Here is a 19,117-nt window from a genome sequence, read left to right on the forward strand (position 1 = left end):
GTTCTTTTTTTTCTTCAATCAGTTTAATGCAACTTATATAATCTATAAAAAGTTAAAAAATAAAGACAGAATTTTTAATTAAAGAGAAAAAAAAAAAAAAAAAAAAAAAAAATAATGTAATGCAAGAAATATTTTTATTAAATATATGAATTTACCTTTAATTGAAAAAAAAGCTTTTATAATTAATTGTTTGTATATATTTGCATTTATTGAAAGTTCTGTTAAATATTTATTTTTGTTTTCATAAATATACATAACAATATTTATTATATTAAATTTTATGCAATATATAAGAAATAGTAACATAAATTTATCTTTTAGAGGAATTTCATCTAAATTAATTTCAGAATTTTTCAAAATAGCATTATCTAAAAGGTAATTTATATCTTCTTGATTCTTTGTATTCTTTTTTTCTTTAATTTTTACTTTTTCATATTCATTTATTTCTTCTTCTGTTTCTTCTTTTTTTTCAAAAATAGGTTCTTCATTATTTGATTTTTCTTTCTTTTTTTCATCAATATTATTATCATTTCCCTTCATAATTTCTTTTATTACTTCAGAATTTTTTTTTTTTGAATTTTGATTTTTTTTCTCATTTTTCGACAAAATTGTTTCTTTTCTTTTATTTCCTTTGTTACATAATTCTGCACACACATATTTACCCGTTTCTTTTTCGAAAAAACTTGAGTTATTCTCAAATTCTTTTTTCAATTCATTTTGATTAGTATTTAAAAGAATACACATATTTATGTAATAATGTATGTAATCTTGTTGGAAATAATAACATAATGCTTTAACATATATGCATATTTCTTCACTTATATCTAAATTATTATTGTTATAGATACTATATAAATGTATATGTTTCAAACTTATTTCCTTTTTATCTTTTAAGTTATCTATATCTTTTTTTTTTTTTTTTCTTTTTAAAATTTGTATTAAATAATTAACCATTTTTAATGATTCCTCATATTTATGTGTGTTTAAATATACTAAACTTAAAATAAAAATACTTTCAATGTTTTCCTATAAAAAAATAAAAGCACATTTATTTTGTTTCCTTTATACTTATATTAAGTATATATGTAATAAATATTTATCTATGCATAATAATTTTTTATTTATTTTTTTTTTTTTTTACAAAATTTGTTAACTCTATATAAGTAGATAAACATAAAATACAGGAATTAATTTTTTTGTGGTTAATATATTTTTCATAATAATCAAAATTTTCATGATAATCAAAATTATTATGACAATCAAAATTATTATGACAATCAAAATTTTTATGACAATCAGAATTTTCATGACAATCAAAATTTTTATGACAATCAAAATTTTTATGACAATCAAAATTTTTATGACAATCAAAATTTTTATGACAATCAAAATTTTCGTTGGAATTCAAACTTTTATTATGATTATTATTTTCTTTAAAAATTCGATATTCTTGATAATTCATTTTTTGTATTTCCTTTTTATTTTTTGTATAATTTATATTATTTTTAATTAATAAAATTTTACAATATTTGTAGATTATTTCTATAAATAAATTTTTGTTTTGTTTATTTTCGTCTAAATTAAAAATAGATATTATTTTTTCATCCTTTTCATTTTCTTTGAATAATACATTTTCCTTATTGTATTCTTTATCTAAAATTATATTTTCATAATTTTCAATATAATCAAACAAATACGAATTACATTCATTTTTGTTTTCTCTACAAATGATATTTATTAGGGATGTTAAATTATCATTCTTATTAGTTAGATCATAATTTGCTTCTTTTTTTTTATAAAAATAGTTAGCTTCTATAACGTTATTTCCAATGTCTTTTTCATATTTATCATAATTTTCTATTATATTAACAATGTGATTACTGTTTTGATATTCTGTCTTTTTTATTCCCATATGTTTTTTTTCAAAAAACGTATTTACTTTTTTAAAAATTAATAATAATACTGCTTCGCAAAAATATTCATTTTTTTTATCTTTTAGTAAAAATTCATTTTCTTTTATAACATTTTGTAAATAATATTCTAGATTCCTAATGTTATTTTTTTTTTTTATTTCATCAATAGATTTCATATTTAAATTTTTTTGTTTTTCAAAATAATTATTTATTATTATATTAGATGATTCATAAACAAAATTAAATAAATTAGTAAGTATACAATTTATATTTTCTTCTGAGAAAATATTTTTTTCTTTTTTTTTTTTATCTAAAGTCTTTTCATTTTCTACATCTGTCATCCATTCCTTTTTAAGATTTTTTTCCTCTTTTTCTCTCTGTTGTAGTTCTTCATTGTTTTCATTATTCATTTCCTGCTTATTATTTATTTCATCTTCTTGTTCATCGTCTTCTATTATATTACATATATCATTATTTAAATTAAAATTTTTATAAATTTTTTTATTTATTATTTCATACGTTAGTTTAATCTAAGAATAAAAAATTTATTTTTAGAAATAGGAAAAAAAAAAAAAAATATATATTTTTTTTATATATATTATTTACCATTATATTTTTAACATTATTATATAAATTTATATAGGTTGTGTTTTCCTTTAAGTTATTTAAAAATACATAGTATTCTTTTGATTTTTGGTAAATTTTTATTTGTTCCTCCTTTTTTAACTTATTAATTTCATTATTTACAAATTCAATTCCTTCAATAATTGATCTGTGAAAAAAAAATAATTTTGGAATATATATTTTTTTTTTTTTTTAAATATAGTAAGTTTTAAATTTGTGAAATATGGGTTTTACAAATATTATTTTATTTTTACTTATTAAATAAATTGCTGATACTTTCATTTTCATTCTGAATCCTTTCTTTTTCACTTTTAATATTTACATTATTTTTTAAGTTGTCTATTTTAAAAGGAGTTTCAATAGTTGATCTAAATACAAAAGCTATAAAATAGTCACAATTTAATATAATAGTATAAATTCTTTCTTAATGAAGTAAAATTAAAATAAAAACTATTTTTACGTTTATAAAATTGAATAGTTAATAAGATATATGAATTATTATAAATGAAAGAATTTTCATAATCATCATTTTCTTTTATATTTTTTATTTCATTTTTAAGAATATCTATTTCTTTTAATTCATATTTTATATGATTAACTAAAAAAAAAAAAAAAAAAAAAAAATAAAAATAATAAAAATAAGTGAATAATATGTAAGAATAAATTTAATGAATATTAACTTATATTTGTTAACCTTTATTAGATATAACATCTGAAATATTAATTTCAAATTTTCCACATAAGGAATTTAATAAATTAGTAGTGACGTTATCTAGGAAAACAATAAATGTTATTTTGTATTTTATTACTTTTGAAATTTTACAATTATAATTAAATGTAGTATTTTTAAATTTCTCTTTATTATTTCTATTAATTTATTTGTTCAAATATTACAAGTAACCAAATATAAATTTTACCTTTTTGTTTTTTATTTTCACAAAAACAAAGTAAAAATCCATTTATATTAAAAGAATCATAATATAAAAAATTGTAAATATATTCAATTTCCTATTATAAAAAGTTTTTTTTTTTTTTTTATTTTAAAGTCCTATATATTATTAAGTGTTAATTTTATATTTTTCTTTTTTTTTTTTATAATACCTTTATATTTCTATATTTGTATAAAATATTTTTATTCCACGTAATTTTGTATTTGCTATTTTTATCATCTAAAATTAGCATAAATAATTATAATATTTATAATATAAATTATATAAATAATTATTTGTATAAATAAGGAAAAAAAAAGAAAAAAAAAAAAAAAAAACCTTCTACAAGGGTTCCACCATCTAGATTAAAGTCTAAAAATTTAAACTAAAAAAGTATATATATATATATAAATGTACAAATAATAAAATAAGTTTACCTTTTATATATGCAATTTTCTTATAATAAATTATTTTTTTTTAAACTATATATTTATACTTGAAATGAAAGAGAATTTCTTTTTGGTATTTTATTATCTACATTTGTAGGTATATTATAAACTCCATCAACCTAAAAATTATAAAAATATAATAGTGTTTTATTATACATATATATATATATATATATATATATGAAATAAAAAAAGATATATTTTTTCTATATGCTTCACTTTAATGTTCATTATGTTGAAATTGTTTCTGTCACAAAAATTTCCAACCAAAGAATTTATATTCAAAGTAATATGAAAATCTTCATGTATAAAAAAAAAAAAAAAAAATATATATATATATATATATAAATATATATTTCTAGTATTAATATTTAAATATGATTTTTTTTTATAATTTTAGAAATAACTTAAATTGATATCTGTTTTAATTAAATTTTCAGATTTGTCTAATTCTATTTTTGAATTATTCTTGATTTTCTTCTTTTTTTTTTTTTCTTCTTTTTCATTATTTTTTTTCTTTTTCTTCTTTTCACTTCCTACATTTTGATCTATTATATCATCTTTTTTTTCTTCATATTTATAACAAATGGAAATATTTTTTCCTAGTATTAATTGATCATGTAAAAAAGGAAATGTTTTTATGCTTTCACATCCAATTAAAAAAAAGTTATCATCATTAGCATTAGAAGAATTATTTTTTGCAAAAATTTCTATTTTTATTGAATTTTCTATTATATCATTTATAGCTGTTTCTAATATTAAAAAGAAAAAATAAGTTAAATTAATTCAAATTTTTACTTATATTTTTTTCTTCTTTTCAATTTACCTTCATTTAGTTCAATATAGTTATTATAAAAATTAATTTGTTGGCAGTTATTTTTTTTTATTATATTTGATTCATAAATATTATTGTAGAAATCTATTAATTTAGTAAAGATAGTTATTGTATTTATAATTGTTTATTAAACGTTCTCTATATATTTCTTATTTCTTTTATTATATTTTATTAATTTATATGTATTTTTGAAATTTCAATAATTTACCTAGTATGTTTATTTTGTACCAACATGATTCATCAGATGCATTGAAATTTGTAACCTGTTTTTTTTTTTTTTTTTTTTTTTTTTTAAAATAAAAATTTATTTATAATTATAGTAATATGAAAAATTAAAAATTGATTAATTATTATATTTTTTTCTTTTTACAAAAAAAGACACAAAAAAAGGTCCTTCAGGTTTCTCTTTATATTCCATATTTATTATAACCAAGAAGGAAATAATGTAGATATAGATATATATATATTTATATTTTTTAACTAAAAAATATGATTTTATTATTATATGTTTATAATTTTTATATTTTCTTATTACACAAAAAAAAAAAATAAAATAATATAAAATAGAATAAAGCATATTAATGTTGATATAATTAATTTCTTAAAAATATATTCATTTCTAATATTTTTTTTCAAATTTAAATTATTTTATATATGTATAACAAGGAATATTTATTTTAATCTTTTACTTTTATAATTTTACTTCTATTTTTCAATTCATTAGGTTTCTATATTATATACACTTTTTTATCTTTATATTTATTTTATAAATTGTTTTATATCTATTTTTTCTATATAATTTTTTTTTTTTTTTTGTTAAAATTTCTTATTTATATTAATATATTATTTATTTATTTTTACTAATTATAATTTTTATTTAATAATTCCCTTAAATTTTTAAATTATTAAAAAAAAAATATAAAGTTACAAAAAATTGAATTTTAAAATAAAGTTATGCATTTTAATATAAATTTAAAAATTATAAACATGAAATAAACAAAATTTTTTTGGGAAGAATTTTATGTTTTTTTTTTTTTTTTTATTTCAATGCAGATGATACTAAAATGATAGAATCACCTCTAACAAATACCATGTCTAAATTTCTTTCCATTTTCTAAAAAAAAAAAAAAAATAAAATAAATTTAATAAAAAATAATTTTAAATAAAAATTTATATTATTCTATGTTTATTTTAGGTATTTATTTATTTATTTATTTATTTTTACACTTGGTTTAATATCTAATAAAATATATAAATATATATGAATAATTTTCTCTGTTAGTTTTTATATATTTATAAATTAATAATTATTACTTTAATACATTCTTGATCGTTTTCTTTGACGCTATATTTATATGTTTCACGAACATTTGATAAAATCATATTTAAGTGATTATCATAAGCCTTCAAAAAAAATATAATGAAAATAATTTAATACATTATATAAATATGTAGGTAATTAAAAAAAAGAAGAATATAATTATATAAAAATGTAGCATAATATTTTTAGTACATCTAATTTTCCTATTATCTCTCTATCTCCTTTACATTTTAAAAATATTTTTTCTTCCATATTTAGGCGAATGAAATCTAAAGGATCTACATAAAAAATATAATAAATAATATAAAATAACCAAATGAATTTAGGAATTATTATTTTTTTTTCTGTAATTTTTTAAAATTACTTTGTATTAAGGTTATTTTTTCCATTATAAAAATAAAAATTATAAAATCAAAATGTTAAAAATAAAAAAATATCCTTGATTGATATAATTTATTAAATCTTTAAATTAATAATTCTTATTTATATTTTCTTCTGAGTTTAACATATATATTTACATTTATAATAAAAAAATTTTTTATTTTTTAATTTATTTATTTATATTTTATTTTAATATTTTTCCTTTTTTCATTGTAATTGGAAAAAATTAAAATAAAATTAGCCTTTGGGATATTATATTGAATCCTAATTTATGAATTTTTTTCATAATTAAATGAAAAAGAATTTACTTAATTATTTCCTCATTGGTATTTTTATTACATTTTATTTTATCTTTTCTTTTTTTTTATGACATAATTTGATCTGTATTATTTAGTATTTATTATCAAAATAAGAAAAAAAAAATGAGATAAAAAAAAAATAAAAATATATATTTATTATATTAGTATTTTTATTCTCATATTTGGAATTTTAAAATATTACAATTATACCTTAATATTTTTTATGTTTTTAATAACTTTAAAATATATAAACAAAAATTAAAAAAAAAAAAAAAAAAAAAAAAGTGTTGTTACTAATATTTAAGATTATATATATTTTTTTAAGGAATTTTTTTTTATTTAAAATAAATTTTAAAAATTTTAAAGGCACATAAAGGAATCATTTTATTTTTTTTTTTTTTTTTTATAAATGTATATCGGATTTAATAAAAGAAAGGTAATCATATATTAACGTAACAATATAACTTTAAAAAGAAATATAAAAAATAAGAATATCTAAAAATATTCATTTATGTAATAATTATTAAATATTAAAAAATATATATTTTATATTTATTTTAATATATAAAATTCTACTATTTTCTATAAATGGTGGAAAATTGGAATGATTTTATATTCTTTTTATGTTTCTTCTATATCTTTAGAATCATTTTCATGTTTTGAAGCTTCACTTTGGCTTGATGAATCACTAATTGATATATTTTCATCTCCTCCACCATTCATCATTTCAATTTCAATTTTCATTTTCATTTCGTCAATTTGTTGTTTTAAAGAATCTGTCAAATTATCATTTAAAAAATTAAAACAGTAAGAAGTTAGATTGTATACTTCCTGGAAATCATTTTTATTAGTAAATTCCTAAAAAAAAAAAAAAAAAAAAAAAAAGGAAAAAAAAAGATTTTTATTAAATCCTATATTTTTAAAAAAATTGAGTTATGGTATTTATTTAATAATTTATTTTTTTAGAAAATATTTAAAATACTTGCAAATCCTGAGATATAACATGTTGTGTTTCTTTTTTGGCTGCATGTAATGCATTGATATCATCTTTGTCTTCAACATGTTCTAATGTTTTTTCAAATCTAAAGTTAGTCTTTTCATTATCTTCTAAATATTCATGTAATAATCGGTCTTTATATATATCGTCATCTTCATCATTGTTTTTTTTATTAATGAAAATCTCTTTAATTGAATCAACATTGGAGAACCAATCCTTATTTATGTTATTAGTTTCGGAATTATTAAAATTACCCATGTTTATACAAATATTATCTAATTTTCTTTTTTGTAGCTGTTTTTTCCATATATTTTCTTCAACTGTATATTCACAAACAAATCGGAACACATGAACATCTTTCGTTTGTCCAATTCTATGACATCTATCCATTGCTTGTTTATCAATAGATGGGTTCCAATCAGTATCATAAAAAATAACTACATTTGCTGCAATCAAATTTATTCCTATACTTCCACTACGTGTTGAAGAAATAAATAAAAATATTGACTTATCGTTATTAAATTTGGTTACTATTTTTTGTCTTTGTTCTACTTTAGTTGAACCATCAAGTCTTATAAAAGAATAATTTAAATGATTTAAAAAAATTTCTAGAATATCTAACATCTTTATAAATTGAGTAAATAATAAACATTTATTTCCTTCCTTTTTACATTTCGCTAATAATTTCTCTAAAGCAAACAACTTACCACTTCCTAGTGATATATCTTTATTTAAAGGAAAGATAATTGACTGTTTTAAGAATGCTTTATGATAAACTCTTGTAGCTACTTTTATTTTTCTAATTATAGGATCTATTTTTTTATTATTATTTAATAAATTATTATTTATTGATATTTTATGATTATTACAAATGACTAATGGATTATTTACTACAATAAAATTATGAATTATTTTTTCATAATTTTTTAAAAAATTTTCTAAAGTAGGAAATAGGGTTTCAAGAATATATGAAACATTTATATTATTTCTCTTAATATCTTCATTTAAATTATATTTATTTTTTTGTGTTTCTCCATCTAATACGTTTTCATAATTATTACTATCAGTTTTTTTTATATCTTTCAATTCTACATCTATATAATCTTCCTTCGTTTCAGTAATGTCTTGTATATTCACGTCTTTCATTGTATAATAGTCAATGGTTATATTGTTATTATAGTTATATGATATATTTTTATCTTTCTTAAATTCTTTCTTAATGAAATGCAATAAATTACTACCAAATAATGGAGTCCTATTATTTTTTATATAATTATATTCATTTATATATGAAAACTTTTTTTTATTTTCTTCCTCTTTGATTTTATCATATTCTCTCTCCCTTTTTATCCATAAATTATGTTCAATTGAATTTACATAACTTTGATTAGTATCATCAAAAAAAAAATTTCTATACTGAGTTTCATTATTTATAACTTTCATATTATATTTGTATATGAATTTTCTTTTTTTTAAATTCATAAATTCATTAGATATATTTTTATTATTTGATTTATTAATATTATCACAGATATTTGTTTGAACACTTTTATCCATGTTATATAAATACTCATCATAACTTTTATACTTTTTACAAGGATCAATATAAATTGACAATATATCATAATTATTATTTAATTCCTTCACAAATTCATCAGAATATGTTAAAAGATTTTTAGGAATATTGCTTTTATAAATTTCATCATAAACATAACTATTTAAATCTTTTGTATTCATATCTATATGTGATGTATTTTTAAAATTTTCAGATGTATTTTTAAAATTTACAAATGTATTTTTAAAATTTACAGATGTATTTTTAAAATTTACAGATATATTTTCTTTTTCATTAAAAGTATTTCCTTCATTTATTAAGTTTCCTGAAATATCCGAATTGTTAATATTTGTGTTATTTATGTTTTGAAATAAATAAGAATGAGGTATATTATTTTTTATCATTGAGTCATTATTTATATAGTTTTCATTCTGTAAATCTTTAGATATGAAGAAATTGTTCGGAATATTTTGAAAATTACAAAAATTCTTATTACTAGATGAATTTGGAAAATTATCAAAATTATTTTTTTGTGTATTATAATAATTGTTACAATTACTAATATTATTTGTACCTTGAAAATTATTGATATTATTAATATTATGCATATTTTGAAAATTATCAATGTTAAAATTGTTCATTTTTTGAAAGTTATCAATATTATTATTACTTTGAATATTTTGAAAATTCGTAAAATTGCTAGAATTTTGCATAATTTGAGAATTATTATCAAAAATATTATTATTTTGCACATGTTGAAAATTACAGCTAAGATTAATATTAGATTCATTGCAAGAATCATTTAGAATTATATTTGTATTTTGAAAATTATCACAAAAAGAAGTCTGCTCACAGTTGTTTATATTTGGTAAAATGGTGGTTACTTCATTAATATAACCCTGGTTAAAATATAAAGGATTCATTAAAATATTTTTTTCTTTATCTTCTTCTTTTTTCTTTTTGTTTACACATTTTCCTCCCATTGAAGTGAATTCATTATGTAAAAAAATAATTAGATAGAAATCTAGATAGTAATTTTTATTAAATAAAATAAAAAAACGAGGAATATAAAAGTTGATAGGTAAATTATAATAAAAGGGTGTTTGAATATACTTATTTGTAAATAAGTCACAATGATTACACACTTTTCTTAATTGAATTAATATATTCATTAAACCTATATAATTCCCTGCGTTTAAAGTATTTTGAACATTTTTATTATTTATAAATTCATCATATAAAATTTTTTGTCTTCTTGTTAACTTACACTTTATAATATGTTCATACTTATTTGGCATTTCTTTTTCTACATTTTTTTTTAATCTTCTTAAAATGTATGGTCTAATAACAGTATGTAATTTATCAATTAATTCTTTGGAGTCATGAATTTTACTTTTTTGTATAGCTAAATTTAAAGGATCTGAAAACCATTCTTTAAAATCTAAATGAGAAGTAAAAATATTAGGCATAAGAAAATGTAAAAGAGACCATAACTCTTCTAAACTATTTTGCAAAGGAGTACCAGTAATTAATAAGCAATTTTCTCTCTTTAAGCTTAATATAATATTCCACCTTTTTGTATTGAAATTTTTGATATTATGAGCTTCATCTAATATAATATATTTCCACTTTTTTCTTTTAAAAATTATATGATCTTTAACTACTGTAGAATAACTAGATATACAAATATGAAAAGAATCATTATTAAACCATCCAATTCTTTTTTTATATCTTTCATTTTGACTACCATAATATGATAGTATTTTGAAACATGGACAAAATCTTTTTAATTCAATCTCCCAATTAATTAAAATAGAAGTAGGGACAATAATGAGATGTGGTCCCCATATATTAAAATAAAAAGCTAAATAACTTAACAGAGATATACATTGTAATGTTTTTCCTAAACCCATTTCATCTGCTAATATACCATTAATATTATTTTTATATAAATACAATAACCAATGTAGACCTGCATGTTGATAATCACGTAATGTTGCTTTAATAATTGGTGGAATTTTTGTTAAATGTTTTTCATCCATATTACATACCAATTCTTCATCTTTTTTACTTGAAGAATTATTCTTTAATATTTTTGACTTTCTTAAATTATATTCTTCTTTCTCTATTTTTCTTTTTTTCTCATTATTTTTATTCTCATTACTTGCTTTTCTTAAAATACTTTTATTTTTCTCATTTTCAACATCTTTATTTTTTATACTTACTTCATTAGTGTCTTTTTCTTCTTTCGAATATTCTTCATATTCTTCTTTTTTTAAATTTTCTTCATTCTTTTCTTCTTTAGAATATTCTTCATATTTTTCTTTTTTTAAATTTTCTTCCTTCTTTTCTTCCTTCTTTTCTTCCTTCTTTTCTTCCTTCGTATATTCTTCATATTTTTCTTTTTTTATCTTGTCTTCATTCTTTTCATCTTTCGAATATTCTTCATATTTTTCTTTTTTAATCTGGTCTTCTTTTTTTTCTTCATATTTTTCTTTTTTTATCTTCTCTCCTTTTTTTTCTTCATTTTTTCCTTTTGTGTTGACTTCTTCATCTTTTTCATCTTCTTCATCTTTTTCATCATTTCCTTCTTCATAATCTTCTTCCTTTTTCTGCATTAAATTTAAATATTCTTCTCCACTTTTGAACCCATAAATATTTTTTAATAATTCTTCAATTGGAATATTTGCTTCATCATCTAATAAGCTAATTTCTTTTTTTTTATCTTCTAATTCATCACTTGATTCCATTTGTTCATCTAAAAGAATATCTTCTTCTTCTTGATCAGTTAGATCTTCTTCCTTCAATTCTTTATCTAAATTATCTAAATTGGAAGAATTATTAAGCTGTTCACTATTATTATAAGAACTAACACTAAATGATTTATTTTCAAATAATTCATGAGCATTATGTCTAGCACATTTTATTTTTTTAATTGCACCTTTTACAAATTTTTTAAATCGCATTTCTTTTTTTTTATTTAATGTTTTTTGTAATTCTTTTTTTTTTTCTTCCCATACTAATTTCTCTATCTTTTTCCAAAATAAATCCATATAAGATGATATATTTTTAGAATATAATTTTAATCTCTTTTCTTCTTCTTCTTGTTTTTTTAATTTCAATTTTTCTTTATTACTTAAATATTTTACACAACTTTGACTTAAAATTTTGAAATGCCTCTTTTTCCTTTTTATTTCATATAATACCAAATCTTGAAACTCTTTCTAATAATATTCAAACAAAAAAAGAAAAAAAAAAAAAAATATATATATATATATATATATGAAATGTAAACTATATTTATAAAAATATAGTAATGATTAAAATGTCTATATATATATATATAGATTCAAAAATACGCTTTTTTTCTTTTTTCTTTTTTCTTTTTTTTTTTTTTTTTTTAATTAATAAATTAACCATCTCTTTTAATTCATAGAACCAAAATGTTAATTCTGGGAATTTGGTTGGTTCAATAGTCTTAGGTATATAACTACTATTATATAAAAAAAAAAAAAAGAAAATAATAAAATAATAATTATTTATACTGATAAATTTATATTTTTTTTGAGTTATAGTTAAAATAAATTTAATTTACCATTTTCCCATTTTCTCGTTCAAATCATTTAATCTAAAGTATTAAAAGAGGAAAAAAAAGATTATGTTCATATATATATTATAAATTTTTTAAAATTATTTATTTTTTTTAGATTTTTCTATATTTTTTTATATTTTCATTGTTCTTATATATAATTTAAAAATAATATTCATATATATATATATTACTGTTGTTTCAATAGTTTGATTTCTTCATTGTATTTTTCAATTTTTTCCTTATTTTGAAAAGAATATATAGAACCTAAATTTTGGATATCATCAATACCTAAGTTGTACGAATTTGTCTTCAATAAATTTTCATTTGCTCTGTCATTCATTTTTTATTTGGAAAATTAAAATTTCACATTGTTGTTTTATTATTTACTAAAGTCATATAATAAAAAAAAAAAAAAAAAAAAAAATTAAAAAAAAAGAAAAAAAGAAAAATTTCAATTACTTTCTTCTTAAAATTTATTTAAACATCTTTTAATGGTATATATTTTTTCTCGCATTATGAATTAATAATTCCATTAGATATATTTTATAAGTTTTAAAAAATTATAGGACTTTTTTGTCATTTTTTTTTTTTTTTCCCTTGTGATATTCATTAATAAATATAGTAACAAAATAAAAAAAAAATATTTTATAAAAAAAAAATTTTTCAGTAAATGTGATTATTCATAAATGCTAATTTCAATAATTTAATAAAAACAAAAAGAAATAAAAATATGTTACTATTTATATAAAAAAAAAAAAAAAAAAAAAAAAATAAAATAATAAAATAAAATACTTACAAATAGAAGAAAATTAAATAATAAAAATGTTTTATATTACTTGTATGCAGATTTAAATATTTTTTTTACACCTGAAAAATTAGTTTGTAAATGATTTTATAAAAAAATATTTATATACATAATGAAGAATATATTAAGAAAATAGAATTACAAATATATAAAATTTGACTAGATAATTTCACAAAATTAAAAAATATAAGTTTAAAAATCTAAAGAATTAAAAAAGTTTTCTTTTCTTAAATTTAATAATTTGTAGTTTTTTTCCATTTTAATTTTTTTTTTTTTTTTTTTTTTTTTTTTTTAAATGAAAATAAAATTATAGTTTATCAAAATAAAAAAATAAAAACCCTCTTTTATAATACATTTTGGTAGAAGACTGTGAGAATAAGAATCTAGAAAATATAGATCTGTATTTTTTTTTTCCTTAAAAAAATAAAAAAATTTGTTACGTGTTTTTAATTTTAAAAAATTTTTCTAATTCTTTAATATCTTTTTTAATATCTGATATATTTTCTTCTTTTTTTTCATTTAAAATTCTTTTTTGATCTTTTGTAAATCTTTTTCTAATAGCGTAACTAAAAAAAAAAAAAAAAAAAAGTTTAATTATTAATAATACTCATATATAAATATATATCGTGCATTTAAAAAATATTCTTTATTCCTTAAGAGGATTTTTTCTATGTATTTTACAAATAATTTTAAATATCATAATATATATATATATATATATATATATATATATAAACTTAATTTCATAATATATATATATAATTTGATTAATAATATATATATTTTTTTTTCTTTAAATTTTTTTATTTCTGTTTGTATATTACTGATCCTCATGTATATTAACGTCTTGATCAAAGACTTTTACTTTGTCTTCTTTTAGATTCAATATATAATTTTCATCATCAACTATATATTATTAAAAAAAGAAAAATGAAAATATTTTATTTAAAAAAAAAATAATCATTCTAAAAAAATTGTATATAAATATATATTTGTTTATTTTATTTTATTTTTTTTTTTTATTAATACTTGTATTTCCATTTATTTTTATAGCTTTTAGACCAAATAAAATTTTAATTTCTTCTCTTGATCCATATTTATTAAATACTAAAAAGTCAGTTATATTTTTTGGTATTTTTTGTATATCTATTCTTTTTATTCTTTGTATAGTTGCTTTATAATCATTTGATTTCACTAAAAAAAAAAAAAAAAAAAAAAAAGACACATTTAAAGAATTAAGTCATTATATATAAAAACTATATATAACAATTAAAATTATTATGAATAAATAAAAACAAATACAAAAACATTTGTTTAATTATTATCTCAGAAAATTATTATTCTTTTTTTTTTTTCTTTTTTTTTATACAAATTTCTCTAAATTCTTCAGGTGTACAAAATTCCTTTTTCTTTTTTAATTTTTTTTTTGAATAAAAAAATGGTGATAAATCATCTTTATTTTTCATTAAATTCCTTTTATATGATATATATTTTTTTCTATATCTATTAATTAAAACTATTTCATTTTTTATTTGTTTCTTTTTACTTATTTTAACTTTTTGACTTTCTGTTAAGATATTTGGACTCGCATAAAAAACAGTTTCTAATTTTTTTATTTCTCTTAATTTTTTATTTAATCTACCTAATTTATTAGTTAGATAATTACAAAATTTTTTTGTTTTTTTTAATACATCTTTTACAGAATCACTATTATATGATATATCCTTAAATGATTTTCTTTTTTTTGTTTTTTCTTTTTTGTTGAAATTATTAATGGACAAGAAATTATTATCTTCTCCTTTATCCAAGGTGTGAATGTATAATTTGAAGTTATTTTTATTATTTTGAAAATAGGGTTTTTTAAATAAAATTATTTTATATATATTTTTAGGTTTATATATTTTACTACATCTATTTAAAAATAAAAAATAATTTTTATTTTCATTTTTCTTGTATTTATAATATTTAAAAGCATTTATTGTAATAAAAAATTTTAAAAATATAAAAAAAACAAAATTCATAATTTAAGGAAATTATTATATATATACTTAATAGTATTTTCTATAATCTATAACATTTTCAATTATTGCTTTTTATTTTTATCCAACAAAAATAAAGAAATTCTATTTTAAAAAAAAAAAAAAAAACAAACTAATATTTCTTTCCTATTATATTAAGGAATACGTTTTAAAATTATTCTATATTAAAAATAAAATGTTCTTTTATTTTTTTATTTCCTCCATATATTTTTTTTATACATTTTCATTTTTAATTTTTTTTTCTTTATTATAATAATAATTTTTTTAGTTTCTTAAAAGTAAAAACTATATAGTAAATTAAAAAATATATTTATGAATTTGTTCAATCAATTTATATATATATATATATATATATATATATATATATATATATAATGCATATTATTATTTTTTAAATTAAAAATTTATATTTCATCAATATTTATTCTTTTAAGAAACTTATAAAATAATAAATTTCTATATATATAAAAACCAAAGTGTTTATTTTTATTTTTTTTTTTTTTTTTCCTTTTTAATAAATATATTGTAAAAAAAAAAAAAAAATATATATATATATATAATAAGTATTATTTACTTTTCTATTTGATATTACTATTTATGTGTATCATATTTTTTCGTGTAATTTAGAATGTATCCTTTCAACTTTTAATGGAATTAAATTTTTTTAAAGAATTAATCAGTATTTCGAAGATAAAAAGAGAGATGAGAAACAAGTTGCCTATAAAAAGATATTTATGAAATAATTATTTTCTATATAACCATATATATATATATTTTCCTTCTATTTTTTAGTATATTAAATTTAAACAACAAAAATAAACTTGATATATAAGCTTATATTTATATTTTTTTACTTATATTTTTTTTTTTTTATTTATCATAAAAATTCATTATTTGAATAATGTAAACTTATGTGTTTGTTTTCTTCTTTTATTTTTATAACAGTAAAGTTTATATTTAAAATTTTTTTTTTTTTTTTTAATATCAAATGGTACGCAAATATATATATTTCATTCCAAATTAATATTAAAAAAAAAAAAATAGTTACATGTTAAAAAAAAAAAAAAAATAAAAGAAAATCATAATAGAACAATATACTTATAAAAATATATCTATTTTGTATAGTGTCAAACAATTTTGAAAAAAAAAATTAATGATATTTAAAAAGTTGATAGTACAAGAAAAAACGAGAAAATGTAAAATAAGAAATTTTTACATATAGTTAAAATATTTACACACATAAAAACAATGGTGGAAAATAATTTGGCAATTATATACCTCAAATAATAATTTTTTTTTTTTTTCTTTTGTTTTACATTTATATTGTAAAATAAGAAAAAAAAAAATATATATACATATAATTACAATAAAATTAATAACAAAGAACAAATATTAAAAATGTTGAAATGTTAAATATTACTAAATTTTATAAAAACCATTTCACAATATATTTAACTATCAATTTTAACCATTTAGGGCATCTTAATTTTAATTCATTCATTTGAACAAATTTGGATGATTCATAAATAATATTTAATTCTTCTTGAAATTGGCGTTTTAAATTATAATCATTTGTTTTAATTACAAAACTCATTTCTAAATCTCGATAAGTTGCTCTATATCCGTAATTAGAGCTACCTATTACTATGCTCCAAGGTAAATCATTGAAACATTTACTTAAATAATTATGATCATTAATATCATTTAATTCATCATTTTCCTTATTTTCCACATATTTTTTATCTACATCACAGTTTTCCAATGTGTTTATGTTATTTTTGAAATTCCTATTATAATCTATATTGTTTTCTCCTGGATCCTCATCAGTTGTATCATTTTTTTTATCCACATTATTAATTATCCAAATTCCTTTTGAGTGAAATGTCCATGATGGTTTATGATATTCTAAATATATATTACTATCATAATTCTTTTTTTTTTGTAAATCAATTTTTTTATTTGAGTTTTTGAAAATACTTGATACATTTTTCGTAATGAATTCAATACATAAATGAGCAACAGCTGAATAAGCGCTAGGAACATAATAGGTTATACCTTTTGATTTATAAAAGCTATTGGCTGAAGGAGAAGCAGTGACTAGCTGTATTTTTCCATTTTTAGAAATCAAGTTATCAAATATATTTCTAAATAACTTTAAAAAATTTTGTGGGAAATTTAAATATCCTGAAGAAATAACTAAACTTTGATTGTAATTTTTGATATTTTTTAATAAATTTTCCAACATTTCACTTTCGTCATATATAGGGGGTATAGAAAATCCACATTGCATAGCTAATTCAACTATTAAAATACTTTTATTTTTTTCAAATAATGGATAAAAAAAATCGAATTTTTCATTTGAATATTTGTGTAAATCATTTTTTTTTTCAAAGTCATTTTTCATTTTTTTTTTGTTTTTTTCTTTACAGAATATATTTTGTTTTAATTTACTTATAAAACCATGAATTCCCCCATATTTTATTTCACATATTTCATTATCAAGCTTTTGACTATCATTAATATTTTTATCACCATTATTAACTATTTCATTACAATAATGTGTATTTCGCTTTTTAACATTTGTTGAGTTTTTCGTATTAATAATAGTATTGTTATAATTATCATTTAAATGTTCTTTATTATAGTTTGAAATATCATTTTGAATTTCATTTAACACATATTGTATTCTTCTATAATATTGTTCACGAAATAAATGAGATTCTATGAGTGGATTCATTAAATCATTATTCCATTTTATAGTTAAATCAACATCTAAAGTAAAAGACATTTTCTGAATAGTATTAACAATTTTATGAACAGAATCAGCCAATAGTTTATTTTCAATTAAAAAGTATCTATCTTGTCTATTTCGTAAATAACTATCACTTAAATTTGCACCTGATAAAAGCAAAGTATCATCACCAATAAAGACTTTCATATGCATCACGCCTATAATCTCATTAACTCTGCAAGGTAAAATGTTATATAAAATTGCACCTAATAATGGGTTATGAAATAAATTTATATTTATATTATTACAATAATTAAATAATTCTGATAATACACTTATCGAACTTTCTTTTAATTTTCCTTCTGGTCTCGTACCTCTTTGTTTGTCTAATAAAATGTCTACTTTTGCATTTCTTATATTTATGTTTTTTTTTATACTTTCTACTAATTCTTTTTCTAATTCTCCAATTCCAAGATATAGACAACTTATCACAATTCTATTTTTGGAATTTTTGAACATATAATTTAAAGTATTATAAAATTCATTTGGAGAAAACAATAATTTTGCTTTAGGATCATGTATTATAAATTTTAAAGTCATTTTTTTTTTTTTTTTTTTTATTTAAAAAAAAAAAAAAAAAAAAAAAA

General features: G+C 17.0%; 5 protein-coding genes across 5 annotated transcripts in view; all 5 read right to left on the reverse strand.

Moving 5' to 3' along the window:
* The window catches only part of PGAL8A_00112800 (conserved Plasmodium protein, unknown function), a gene marked incomplete at both ends in the record, with an annotated part of 6,539 nt that extends 1,371 nt beyond the window's left edge, over positions 1–5,168 (reverse strand). The window contains 15 exons of the mRNA XM_028674065.1: positions 156–1,026; positions 1,142–2,443; positions 2,520–2,685; positions 2,792–2,918; positions 2,998–3,135; positions 3,232–3,309; positions 3,455–3,545; positions 3,639–3,706; positions 3,806–3,851; positions 3,963–4,034; positions 4,135–4,214; positions 4,323–4,667; positions 4,742–4,834; positions 4,959–5,013; positions 5,121–5,168. Coding sequence (XP_028526244.1) covers positions 156–1,026; positions 1,142–2,443; positions 2,520–2,685; positions 2,792–2,918; positions 2,998–3,135; positions 3,232–3,309; positions 3,455–3,545; positions 3,639–3,706; positions 3,806–3,851; positions 3,963–4,034; positions 4,135–4,214; positions 4,323–4,667; positions 4,742–4,834; positions 4,959–5,013; positions 5,121–5,168 — 3,580 coding nt within the window. The remainder of the gene's footprint in view (positions 1–155; positions 1,027–1,141; positions 2,444–2,519; positions 2,686–2,791; positions 2,919–2,997; positions 3,136–3,231; positions 3,310–3,454; positions 3,546–3,638; positions 3,707–3,805; positions 3,852–3,962; positions 4,035–4,134; positions 4,215–4,322; positions 4,668–4,741; positions 4,835–4,958; positions 5,014–5,120) is intronic.
* Positions 5,169–5,789: 621 nt separating this feature from the next.
* LSM3 (U6 snRNA-associated Sm-like protein LSm3, putative) lies at positions 5,790–6,460 on the reverse strand (the record flags this gene model as incomplete). Its single annotated transcript, XM_028674076.1, has 4 exons — positions 5,790–5,864; positions 6,065–6,154; positions 6,264–6,349; positions 6,436–6,460. The coding sequence occupies 4 exons, from the start codon at positions 6,458–6,460 to the stop codon at positions 5,790–5,792; spliced, it is 276 nt and encodes a 91-aa protein (XP_028526245.1).
* Positions 6,461–7,372: 912 nt separating this feature from the next.
* Positions 7,373–13,235, reverse strand: SRCAP (Snf2-related CBP activator, putative; the record flags this gene model as incomplete). The annotated part of the gene is made up of 5 exons (XM_028674088.1): positions 7,373–7,609; positions 7,734–12,527; positions 12,721–12,793; positions 12,899–12,931; positions 13,087–13,235. 5 exons carry the CDS (start codon positions 13,233–13,235, stop codon positions 7,373–7,375), a joined length of 5,286 nt encoding a protein of 1,761 aa, XP_028526246.1.
* A 901-nt stretch (positions 13,236–14,136) lies between these two features.
* On the reverse strand, positions 14,137–15,721 carry PGAL8A_00113100 (conserved Plasmodium protein, unknown function; the record flags this gene model as incomplete). Its single annotated transcript, XM_028674099.1, has 4 exons — positions 14,137–14,266; positions 14,525–14,606; positions 14,730–14,894; positions 15,070–15,721. 4 exons carry the CDS (start codon positions 15,719–15,721, stop codon positions 14,137–14,139), a joined length of 1,029 nt encoding a protein of 342 aa, XP_028526247.1.
* A 1,444-nt stretch (positions 15,722–17,165) lies between these two features.
* On the reverse strand, positions 17,166–19,070 carry PGPS (phosphatidylglycerophosphate synthase, putative; the record flags this gene model as incomplete). The annotated part of the gene is made up of 1 exon (XM_028674110.1): positions 17,166–19,070. One exon carries the CDS (start codon positions 19,068–19,070, stop codon positions 17,166–17,168), a length of 1,905 nt encoding a protein of 634 aa, XP_028526248.1.
* Between the last annotated feature and the right edge of the window lie 47 nt (positions 19,071–19,117).

Source organism: Plasmodium gallinaceum (assembly GCF_900005855.1).
Source record: "Plasmodium gallinaceum strain 8A genome assembly, contig: PGAL8A_v1_63, whole genome shotgun sequence".
In the NCBI taxonomy this organism is placed as follows: domain Eukaryota; phylum Apicomplexa; class Aconoidasida; order Haemosporida; family Plasmodiidae; genus Plasmodium; species Plasmodium gallinaceum.